The 12901-nt window shown below is 36.7% G+C and overlaps 1 protein-coding gene across 3 annotated transcripts in view; it reads left to right on the forward strand.

The window, feature by feature from the left end:
- FCHSD2 (FCH and double SH3 domains 2) overlaps positions 1-12901 on the forward strand; it is a 163648-nt gene that overhangs the window by 83680 nt on the left and 67067 nt on the right. For all 3 annotated transcript variants that reach the window (XM_052812828.1, XM_052812830.1, XM_052812829.1), the window contains exons 4-8: positions 4014-4090; positions 5568-5712; positions 10435-10568; positions 11845-11899; positions 12314-12442. In XM_052812828.1, coding sequence (XP_052668788.1) covers positions 4014-4090; positions 5568-5712; positions 10435-10568; positions 11845-11899; positions 12314-12442 — 540 coding nt within the window. The remainder of the gene's footprint in view (positions 1-4013; positions 4091-5567; positions 5713-10434; positions 10569-11844; positions 11900-12313; positions 12443-12901) is intronic.

Raw genomic sequence — 12901 nt, forward strand, 5'->3', positions numbered from 1 at the left:
GGTTGACAGATATTTTCCAAAATGCAGTGTTACATCAGCTAGTGTCTGCCATGCTTTCTGCAATCAATAATAGGTTTTAGGGGACCTGGCTGTCATCAGCACCTCTCAGTTATTACAGATAAAGTTCTTAGGACTGCTTTGAAAAGCATCATTCCTATACCTTTTAAAAAGACGCATACTTTTCTATCAGTGATATTTTAATTTGGGACATCTTTCCTTTTCTGGTGGTAATTACTTTCTGTTAGAATTACAGCATTTTTAAATTTTTTTTTTTTCCTCCCCCAATATCTGTCACAACTGGCTTTATTAGAAAATACCAGTAAATAGACTTGAGGGTAAGATCTGGTAATAGGAACATCAAATAGGAGCTGCAGCACGGGGAAATATGAATGTGAGCATACGTGAAACTGTGCTGATTTTTGGATGGCCTTCCCGTTCAGCAGAATTTCATTTATAGGTGTTGATTCCTTGGATGATTGATTGACACAATTTTATGTCCCATCCATCCATCTGTTAGGCAGATTTGCAAACAACTGAAGTACCCATGAATGTGTAATATTAATGTGTTTGTAGCATAGAGATATAACATGCATTTTGATGGGGGGAGGAAGGGAAAACCAAGACGTGGAGGAAGGATATGCATCTTCTTCAGATGAATTAAAATTGGGTTTATGTGACAGCCGGTCTGTTTACACTGTTTTATATTTGCTATTTCTAAATCCTGCTTAATTTGTTAATAACACGCACAAGCGAAGTCACCAAGTACATTTCTTTTGACAAAGGGTGAGCAGAGGTTGCACAGTGCTTGCAGGGGATTTCAGACATTTTTGACCTTTCATGTCAATAATTATTGATTAAAAATAGTGTACTTTAAAAGAAGTCAATTGTCATTACCATTAAAAAAATAATTAACTGAACTTTTTTCAAATTCAGTGATATACACCATAGAATGAAGTGGAAAAAATTAAATCAGAAAACCTTCTTGTTTGACAGCCTTCAGAGCAGACTGTTTTTGTAGTTTTGGTGAATTGTGGTTTTATTTATACTAAAAATGGTTTTAGTGTTTCTTCAGATATCAAAGGTTTTGAAGGCAGGCCCGTGCCTTTGCATGGTACATGGAGGTGCCCAGCACACTGGGACACAGGGCTCGTGAGCCACGCAGCAGCTGGGGATGCAGATACACCAACCTCGCAATATTGCTTCTCCTGAACAGGATTTTAAGTCATGACACTCCGACTGTCTGTAGCCCAGTGAAACTGAGAGGAAGGAGAGGTTTTATGGATTTCACTCAACTTTGGATGGGGATTTATGTTGTAATTTTTGATAGCGCCTTTACTCAGTGAAGCTCTGTCCCATTCTCTAAAGTTACTTTTAAATAAATAATAAGGAAATGTGCCATCAAACAATATTGAAAACAGGAGAGCATTCTGCATGGACTTCTGTTCTTGCCTCTCTACAAGTTTATTCTTGTGTTTAAATATAATTATCTCAAGCCTGTTAAATGTGATCAGTGTGCACCTTTGAGGAAAAAACAAGCACGCTCCTAGGCTGTGGGTGAAGTTGGGCGATGCCAAAGGTTAAACAATCAGTTGACTTCCCTGCTTGAGCCCGACAGTGGTATCTTTGTTTCGGTAGAGCAAAACAAGAAGTGTTATTGAGAATAGAACGAGGATCTCATACAAAAAAGTTACATTCAGCATAAATTTTAAGAAAGCAAACCTACTGTACTGGTCTAATTAAAAACTCTATGTTCGCTGACAGCAGTTTTGTATGAAATGCCAACGCTTGGTTTATTGTTTTTCATGAATGGGTACTAAATGATCAGACACCTTTGACATGCAGCTGGAGCCTTCTCTTTGATGTTTCATTGATTTCGGTGGCGAGCTTGTTCAGTTTGGAAATAAATGGCTAAGCTCATATAATCGCGCTAGTTTTATAGTTGATTTGCTGACATCAGTAATAAGGTTTCTGTGTGCAAAAATGGCTTTATCTATCCCTGTTGTGACTTTTTTGCATCCTTCATTTTGGCATAGCTTGCCTTAACTGCCAGTTAGCTATTTTCATAGTTAGTTTTGTGTTTGTGAATGTTCAGCATCTTAGGGCAGATCTTGTAGGTAGAGTCTGATACACAAGGGATGGAAACATGAAAATAGCACCAGGTGGGAGTACCTAATAAAGTTCCAAATCTCATCACAAATTCCTCTGCCAGAGTTAAAGGAAATGTTATTTTTCCTTTTATCTGGAATTTTTAATAGCTACCTAATGCAATTCGTGCATTTTTTTAAAAAATGGAAGAAACTGCAATGGAAATGCAAGAATTTATGGTTACAGGCATAACTTTACCTGTGGAAAGTATTGCTGACTGTATACATGAACATGTCAGAATGAAATACCAACGTGGAATTTGAAAAGGACCCTTAACTGAGCAAAAAGTGCAATGGAAATCAGGGAAGGTAACTGGGGAAGGTGTGGAAGCTTGGAATGGGAAATAGCAGCACATTGGGACACTTATTAATGAGTTTCGCATTAAGAAATTAGCTTCACAAGGACTATTAGCATAAACCTGTCTGTAAGCATTGTTAACACTGAAAACTGGTACCCAGCTCAGCAGACTGGTTCAGAGCAGTTGGAGTTGGACTCTAAGGTGAAATAGATATATTTAATATGAGGGAGCCTAAGTTTTCCACTAATGATGTATTAGCAACAATTAACATTTTTCTATGTGAAAGCGTCAATCAGATTGTAAGCTTGGTAGTAAATTTTAGCATCAAATGGGCTGGTAAGACAAGAATGAAATCTGGTTGTGCTTTTTGACATAGTTCTGATATTTTTCTCTAAGATAACTTAAAGGCTGTCCTACCAGGTGATAACATCTTAAATGTAGTATGGAAAATGTAAACAAATGATGCTGCACCGTGCCTCTCATTGAATGGGTTGGATGTGAAGAAATCTCAATCCAGGCTTTTCCCCAGGATACACTCTTCTGGACAGCATCTGCGGGTTTGATTTTTCTTGGCTGGAAAGGGAATTTCAAGCCAGGTCTCCCACTTCTTTGCTAAGTAGACTTTTATACAAAAGCTGGAGAGTGCTTCTCTGGTGATGGCTCTTTTGAAGAAGGGGGAACGCTGCTCAGCGTTCATAAACCCGTCATCCGACTCCATGAGTTAGATAATATACATCCTCTTTTCCATGTGATGGTACTCAATTCATAAGTGATATATACTGTGAAATGAGATTACAAGCCGAAGGAGGGACTGCTGCTACAGCGACTCCCCCTCCCTCTCATTGTTTACAAATTCAGTTTTGCTGCTTTCTGAGCTTGAATATAAAAATGTTGTTATTGATTTTCGAAGACGGTGCAAAGTGAAATGTAGAGACTAAAGAGCGTAATTAACATTAATAATTAAAAATGAACTGCATTTTTCAATCTCTAGTCTGTTGTAATCCTCTGAGCAAAGGCTTGATCCTGTGAGCAGTAGAGCTTCTTTGATTCACTGATAACGGTGCAACCATGAATGATGAAAGTTGTGCATTTCAGTTTGGGCAGATAAATGGCCAGATATGTCATTGCTTCTCAGAACCCCATGTCCTCATTCAGATAAATAAAAATCTTGATTCTTATAGCTGTGACAAATTGAGACATTTTTCTTGCAATAATCCTGCTTCTGATTCTGCCACACACTGCTCAAACATCTTCTGTACTATTGGTCTCACAGGGGTTAGTCACATGCAGAAATACTTTCAGAGCTGAGGTGTGCATGTGTCGATCTCAGCTAGAGTCCCTCTGATTTAAAATATTAACATGAAACTCATTAATTGTCCTCAACAGAAACTAAAGTCAAACCAAAATATAAAAAGGGGTAAAAATAACAGTCTTGCAATGTAGTATTTTGCTAATGCTATAGATTGATTGCTTCTTTATATGTCAGGTTATAATTTGTCTGATACAGGAGTAAAAATGTTATTTTAGGTACCTCTTATTTTTAACTTTCTCTTTTTCCTTCTCTTAACAGAGCATTCAGAAGCTGGCTAGCCAATACTTAAAGAAGGACTGGCTTGGAATAAAAGCTGATGAGCGAAGTGATTATAGGTAATTTAACAGTTGCATATCTCAAAATAGCTGTCTTTATAATTTCAATTTGTATAATTATTTTACTCAACAATGAAACACTGCTCTTCTGTAGATAGTTTTTTTTTTTCTTTGTTGTAGAGCATTGCCAGTTAAAAGTGAAGCTTTGTTTTCCCCTGAAATTCTGGGATTAGTCTTAAATAGATGTTTATTATTTGAATAATTTAGGAAGATTGGAAAAACAAAATGGCAAGACAGGACAACAACTGCAATTGTGCACCCTGTTTGGGTATTAATGCTTGTATCTGAATATATATTTTAGTAAATAGCTTTAAGGTTAGAGTAATAAGCATGTGGATTTCTTCACAGGAAAAGACAGCAACAAATTTCTTTTTAGGAGGCCATTCTTCATGAAGATCACAGATCACATCTGACAGCAAGGAGGACGCAAAGCAAGAAACAGTTGTTTACAAACTTAGTTTCATTAACATGCAAGGTGGATCATAACATGAAAACAGAAATGACTCAGTTGCTGAAAGCCTCCTACCTTTGTATAGTACCTCCTAAATATTTTGAAAGAGTTTTAAGATACTTTATTTTAATGTGTTCTTTGTATTCTGACAAGTTTTATTTCAAACAGGAAAAAATGTTGATAGATTTGTGTTTTGGACTTTCAGCACCTTCATACCACTTGTGTATCTGAGAAGGAATAAACTGAATTGTCAGTCTTAAGTGTATATAAAATGCTCCCATAACACACAGACCCCTCCTACCTGCAGTTTGCTCCCCGCTCAGCAAACCTTTCATGCCATCAGATACACCCATGGTGCCCAGAGGTCTTCTCCAAATACCTGCTGCCCACTCCCTTCTTGTCACCAAGTACTTGGGCTCTGCAAGCTCCAGCAATCTTTCCTTTCTGCCAGCTGCAGGGGACATTTTGTCATATTCTTCCCCCGCTCTCCCTGCTCCACCTTCTCCTTCTGACCTGGGCACTTCTGAGCTTTTGTAAATTATTGGGGCCCTGCAAAGCTCACTACACAGCTACAGTTGTTGTCTTTGGCCTGTTACACATTATGAAGAAACTACAGGTAGCTGAGGCAAAATTGATTAGCAGTCTAGAACTATTTGCTTGATTGCAAGATGCCCAAAATCATAAAATCCATGTTCTTATAAAAAATTGTCTGGCTTTGGCTGCTGGATTCTGTAGTATCTGTTCCATAGGAGCAACAGGTTCAACCGAAAATGTTTGCCAAAAAATTCACTCACTAAGCAGGGACAGGAGGGAAAATTTTTACTTTTGGTAAAATTTCAGTTAAAATTTTTGTTAAAAGTGCAGGTATTTGCCAGATCAGCATGAAGGACTGTGCTTTAGCTTTATTTTTAAAAGCAATCCTTCGAAGAATTGTGCTGCTATTATGTAAACCAACCCATATTTTCAGTGTATCGCCTTGCCTCCCTTTCTTCCTTCCCGTAACCTTTCTGTGTTTCATTATTTTAGGAGCATGTACTCAGTTTGGAAATCACTTTTAGAAGGCACGATGCAAGTGGCCCAATCCCGACTCAGTATCTGTGAGAACTATAAAAACTTAATTTCTGAACCAGCCAGGACTGTACGGTGCTTTAAGGAACAGCAGTTGAAGAAGGTATTTGCACTTTAATAAGTTATTTAAACTTATGTCAGTTTTATTTAGAAAAAAATGGTTATTAGAAATCTTTTAGTAGGGCACTTCTAAAATACGTATGTACTTTTCAGTGTCTTCCTATGCATGTTGTTATAGAAGTAAATAGCCAGCTTGTTGAAGATCTGAGCTATGTTATCTGAAATCAAAGTGGCTTGGAAATGAGTCTTTTAAAATGTGATATGCCGTTGGTCAAAACTATCTCTGCAAATCTAACATCATGCTGTGGCAATTACATTGAATTGGTTTTGCAGTGACAATTGCAAGTGGGTTTTGTTAGAATAGGTTCTGATTTTAAGAAAAGGCGTATCTTAAACCTGAAGGAATGACTTATGCAGTCTTCAAGATGTAGAATGCAGGTTATCCAGCCACCTCCTGTAAAGGTATCACAAGTAAGTATTCCAAAAGCTGCTATAATTGATTTGTTAATCCATGCAGAGAAAATAGTGTCATTCAAGGAAAAAAGTAAGCTTGACTTTCATTTAATTGGTTGTTGCCTTTGAAAGTCATTTATGTCTTAAGAGGTCTCTACCATACCTCTTAATACAGAATGCATTTCAAATATGATGCTAGGTTCCATCTGTTTCCATAAGGCAGTAAGGCACATTTTAAAAATACAGTGATGTGTATTTATGTAAAGCTAAGTACTCTTCATATTTTAATTATTTTGTGTTTGTGTTCTGCGGATTTTGCTGGAGCAAGGAGAAAGCATTCTGTTTTAAAGAGTGAGAATAGTTTACAAAAAGTCACTACTGCACCAAACATACATTTTTGGAAGTTTTCAAGAATGAATCTTTTCAAATGCTCAGTGTGTGCCTTAGATGAAACATAACATAAGGAGGGAAATAGAAATGCTCGTGGAAGATACTTTCTCAGGCATTAGTTGGTAGTTATAAATATTTCTTCCATGCATTATTATTGAGCATTTATTAACATCACCTCTGCATTTAATGTGAGGTAGGCTGAATGATCCATTCAAAGTAAAAGAAAAAAAAAACCCAAACAACGCACCATTTCAGTTTTGTTTGCTAAAAAGTGATGACAACTAACGGTAACTTACCTAGTTATATGTTCTAGAGTAGTATTTTGTAAAATATTTGGCTACAAACTTCTAAATAGATTTTAGTGTAACACGAGCTCTCATTTTCTGAACAAGTTATTATACAGCTCTTAGAAGCGTGCGTAATATCTGTTTTTCTGGAGGAAAAACTAACTTTATTAATGTTGTTTTATTGTTCTGTGGAATTTCATTTTTCTGTGAAGCTTTCCAGACAATGCTGTAGCAATTTTATAGTATCCTTACTGGGTAAATAATCTCCAGTTTTATCTTTCTGCAAGTGCTGATAGTTCAGTGTTTAGGAGTCTGCAGTAGAAGTGGGGACCACTTCCTTAAATTTATACAAATGATAGAGGTTCCTTTTTTCCTGCACTTTTGAATTAGCAGAACAAGTTATTAAAATTATCAGGGAGGTACTTCTGCTTCAAAGTATTCTAACAGTGATACAGTTTTTCTACAATGTGGAATAACCATCCACTTGGTGGTATTAATTTTCCTCCACAACAAATTTATTGTTTTATACAGTGCAGTCTGTCACCCTTTCCTTTGGATTTCCAAACAGATAAATGATATTTTATACTGACCTCCATTCAGACAAAGCTTATCAAAATTGAAATTCAGAGTCAGTAAAATACTTGTAACATTACACTGGAATGCCCATCTAAAATCGAGTTTCTATTAGAAACAGCGTCTCCTTCCAAGGTTGCAGTAGGTATTGAGTTGCTCTTGATGAGATGTCATCTTTATTTTCCAGATGTTTCTGTAAACTTTTACTTCCGTGACTTGGTAGCATATAGAAACTTCATTTTTATGACCCATTTTAGTACTAAACTGGAACAATTTCAGAAAACCTCTTCATAATTTGCTGAAAAATATTGCTAAATTGCAAGGTGACTCTGGAGCAGGGGTAATAAATGTGTCTCCTGTAGACCACGTCTGACCTCTTAAGAAACCCGATCCCCTGCCCTCACTCAGCAGCTCTTGGACACAGACGAGAAGGCTGTTTAGAGGGCAGCAGCCCCCTCTGCCATTATCTTTCCCCAGAGACCTTGTAAGCTTATCCCGTAAGTGATGTGTGGTTTCATACGTTGGCCTTGGAAGACAAGGCAGAGAGCTGCAGTGTACGTTCGTCAGGTATCTTCAGGAAAGATGACGTGGCCACCACTGCAGACGTTCGCACGGATCTGTATCAGAAGACTGAAAGGCAAACGGAATAAAATCGCTCTGCATGGAGGCATTGCATCAAGAAATCATCTCTGTCAGATCTCTGAAACAGCTTTTTACATACAACCGGTGTATACCCAACCCAAAACCCCTAAATGACATCCAGTCTCCTGACAGTTTTTTATTCTTAAGAGATGCCAAAGCAAGATTATTTTATGCTTTTAAAATGATTGTGTTAACAACTGGGGTTATTTGATATTTTAATTTTTTGATGCTGGCAGGAGACTTCAGGGATCAAAATACCGATTGATGTAGCAAAAACCCAGTCCTTTTGAAATGATTTTAGGTCTCTGTCAGCTGTCCAATATATACAAATTTTTCTACCTTTCGTTTTTCTATTATACACTCAGGGGTCTTCAAAAAACCCAATCCTGCCCTCAGCCACTCCCCAAACCACCCACTGCGAAGCTTACCTTACGGAGCCCATTGCTTTATTGCTCTGCCCACATCAAATACTGGTTTTAGTGTGAACTTATATGAATTTTTACGTACTTTACAGCCAGAAAGGAATTTGACACTTTTAGTGAGAGCAGAATTTTGTGATGGGAAGATGAGCAATTTCTATTGACTGAAACAAAAAGTTTCTTTTTTGCAGGTGGCTGGATATTATTTTTAACAATTGTCGAATACTGTGAAATTAATGTTACGTTGTTAGATTACATCACCTTATTAGTCTTGCAGTGCTTGTAAAAGAGGTTAAATGCATTAATAATTAGTGTAATGAAAAACCTTAGGTGTTTAGGAGGGGCGTTCAGTAAGAGGACAACATGTGGCACCTTGAATGGGAGAAGCTGGGTATGTGATAATGGTGTGAAAAGAGGTGGGACCTTGGGTCTGGTCTTTGAAGGACAGAAAGGCAAATTGAAAGGCAAACTGGTTTCCTTAAGCTAGCTTGAGGCTCTACCTCTAAGTATTGCCTGGAGCCTTTGTTGACCACATCTAGTCTGTAATATCTATAATTAAATATAAATGCATTGAACTGTCACTCTTATATGTACTTAAGCTAGTTTGGGTAAAAGAAAATCTTTACAAATCTCTTTTTAAAGATAGTATAATTCTAAATATTGATAATTCACATTTGGTTTGTTAAGTAGATTCTTTCTGTTCAACATAGATCCTTTCCCAGAATTTTTTTTTGAAGCTGATAGGATGTTTGAAGAATTGCTGAACATTTTGGTAATTGTGGGTTAACTACGGTCAGCAGTGCAGCCCAGGCAGCCGCTCGCTCACTCTTCTCTGGCAGGATGGGGGAGAGAATTGGAAGGGTACAAGTGTGAAAACTTGTGGGTTGAGATAAAGACAGTTTATTAGGTAGAGCAAAATAAGGAATTCATTCAGTCATTCCCACCAGCAGGCAGGTGTTCAGCCAGCTCCAGGGAAGCAGGGCTCCATCAGGCATAACAGTGAATTGGGAGGACAGATATCCTAACTCCGAATGTCCCCCCCTTCCTCCTTCTTCCCCCAGCTTTTATTGCTGAGCACGACGTTGTATGGTATGGGATACGCTTTGGTCAGTTGGGGTCAGCTGTCCCCACTGTGTCCCCTCCCACCCTCTTGTGCACCCCCAGCCTACTTTCTGGCAGGGCAGCATGAGAAACAGAAGAGACCTTGCCACTGTGTAAGCACTGCTCAGCGACAGCTAAAACATCCCTGTGTTATTAACACTGTTTTGGTCACAAATCCAAAACATAGCACCATACCAGCTACTATGCAGAAAATTCATACTCTCCCAGCCAAAACCAGTACAGTAATTTTTCTGCTGTTCTTTTGAATATTATTTTTTGACATTAAAATGTATGTCGTAACACTGGTTGGGTCATATGGAAAATGGATGGAATTATTTTCACTCCTTGACTAGCTTGCTATACATCTTAAGCCTGTAAGTTTTCTTTGTGAATGACACTGCTTTCTGATATAACCCTATTTGTTGAAAAGCTCTCGAAATAGTTTAAGAAAAATGAGCTCTTAAAATAATGTTTATCAAATGGTTCTTGTTGCTGTTGTGTTGTTGTGTTTTACATGGAAGCTTTTCTCTTATGTTGTAAATTTTAGAGAAAGAAAGATTAATTATTTTTTGTATCACCTCCAGTAGATTGCCTTTGGATTTTTCCCAACTGTATTCCAATTATTTCAACTAATTACCTCATCCAAAGCTTTCAGAACTTTTATGTTTAATTTGCAAGTTATCGTTGAATTTGAATAAACAGCAGTAGAAAGAAAGAAAGAAATACGATTTTATGTTCTGATCAGCTTTAAAAGAAAGGCATGAATAATTGACCAAGAGTGACTTGGAGACTGTGTTGTTCCATGTAAAATGTAATAAATAAATGTAGTAAAATTATGACGGTAGTATTATTTGGATGCAAAAAAAATTAATGTTTTGTTTCCTGAATGCTTTTTTTTAGTGCGTGGACCAGTTGACAAGGATCCAAGCTGAATTACAAGAGACAGTAAAAGATTTAGCTAAAGGCAAAAAGAAATATTTTGAGACTGAACAGATGGCTCAAGCAGTGCGGGAGAAAGCTGATATTGAGGCCAAGTATGTTTTTATAATAGCATATGTATAAATAATTGCATGCTTATAAAGCAGACTTGTACTTGTATTATTTTTTATACTTGATATTATGTTGGAAGAAAGATAATTGCTTTCAATGAGCTTGTACCAATTTTTTTTCTTTTTGCATATATACGTTTTTGTAACCATTTCAAGCATGCTACTACCCTGATAGTAAAGTATAACTTACTTGGGCTGGTTTCTTTAGGAAGGAGTTTAAACTAACTGCTTTAAATTGACATTTTCAAAGGACAGTATGTGAGCTGGCACTCTTTTTGATATTAAAGGCTGCTTACTTCCTTTTCTCTCCACAGATCTCAAATTTGGTATCAGTCCATTTGGAGGGGGAGAGGGGATGGGACACTATTTTCCATTTTTGAAGATAAATTTCTGAAGCTTTAGGTTTTTGTGCTCCTTGACATCCTAAAGAGGTTGATTTCCTTCCTTTCAGGAAAGAAGTAACTCACATGTTTTCAGTTTGGAGTTTGGCCTGTCTTGCGGGAGTTTGCCTGACCCTTTTTTGCAAATTTATTTACTTTTTTTATTTTTAGAAATTACTCAGAATCGTTCTCAGGGAATGAAAAGAAATTATGGTTTCATTAGAGAATTTTTCTCTCTTTCACTTTATGGGGGCTGGATGACGAAAAGAAGAACTTTAACAAGATTACCTATAGTACCTGAAGAAAGTAAAAAAACCCAAAGAAACAAACAAAACAATCAAAACCTTGAGCTTGAGAATTTGGGGACAGATTCATGCTGCAGTATTGGGCAGATTAAAATAGCTATTTACTTGATTTTGCTTTCTTACTTACTTTTTAAACCACCGTGTTTCAAATAGCTGAGTAGTTCTCTAATTCTTTTTCGTGAATCCAAATGTGAAAATCAAACCAATTATGCTTTTAAAAATATGTGTGTATATGTGGGTACTCTTCTAGCTTCCTGGAATATAATTACTAATGGTTTTGCATTAATAACCCTTCAGATGACCAGTAGTTCAAATTTATAGCACTTTGTGTCTGGAGAGCTAACTTAAAATCCATCAAACACCAAATGACTTGAGTTGCAGCTGCCACCCAATTCCTCTTTCACGATGTATTTAAATTTTGTTCCAAAATCAGGGTAAGCTGTGCAAAAGATTTCAGAACATACAATGAAGATACTATTGATGTAGCAGAGGAAGTGAAGTGCAGTGGACTGTTTATCCTGTACTTTTATAGAAATGGTGTAAGACAGTAATATCTTCTGTTAATTTCTGTTTCAGGTCCAAACTTAGTCTTTTTCAGTCAAGAATAAGCTTGCAGAAGGCAAGTGTAAAGGTGAGTATAAGAAGAACTTAAATTTTGGTGCTAATTTCATGAGGCATATGACCAAAGTTGTCTGGAATCTAGAGATGACTGATGTTTTGGAAGGTATATTGTTAGAACCAGCAATGAGATAAGAGCACTCTCTTGGCAGTCAGTGTGCAGAATTACATATGACCAAGTTTACAAGGAAGTTTTTTCTAATGAGAGTTATAACTGTTCTTTGAAGACCGCATGTGAAATTACAACTGCATGAGAGAAAAATACATTAGAAATCCCCTTACTGTTAACAAAACTGTTAAGCTATTAATCCCTTAAAGTTTTGACTATATTAATACATACATATGCATATTAATTTACTATTTATACATGTTTGGTCATTTAACTTCTTATTAGTACCTATCTTTTAACTTTCATTTCTTGTTGTAGTTAAAAGCACGACGATCTGAGTGTAATTCCAAGGCTATCCATGCAAGGAATGATTATCTTCTAACTTTAGCAGCTGCTAATGCACACCAAGATCGCTATTATCAAACAGACTTAGTAAACATTATGAAGGTAAGGAAGCTAATTTATTTATGGGAGTTGGGAAGTATGAAAACCTGGAAAGCAAAATGAGTGAAGTACAAAATCTTGGGTTGCTTTGCAACAGCCATGTTGAATGTTGACTTTTCCAACATGCTGCAATAGATGAGAGTGCAGTGTAGTAATAATAGATTCTGCAATGGTGTGCGGGATACTTGGTACCAATTATCAAGCCCCAAAGCTAAGCAGTCACCTTTACTTTTTAATTCACTTTTTTTCTGAAAAACTCACTTGCATAAAGGAATCAAGTTTGTAAAACTTAGACCTGTAATTTCCTATTGTAGTTGACCTTAAGTAAGCTGGAAATTTTTTAGTTCTTCAGCAGCATATCCCATAATCCTTTTTTTGTATCCAGTTATCTGATCAGAACAATTGTTCATGGTATGATTAATGAAAATATAATCACTAAATATCTTGGTTTCAAACTATGAA

The sequence above is a fragment of the Harpia harpyja genome, chromosome 17 (genome assembly GCF_026419915.1).
Source record: "Harpia harpyja isolate bHarHar1 chromosome 17, bHarHar1 primary haplotype, whole genome shotgun sequence".
NCBI classification, from domain to species: domain Eukaryota; kingdom Metazoa; phylum Chordata; class Aves; order Accipitriformes; family Accipitridae; genus Harpia; species Harpia harpyja.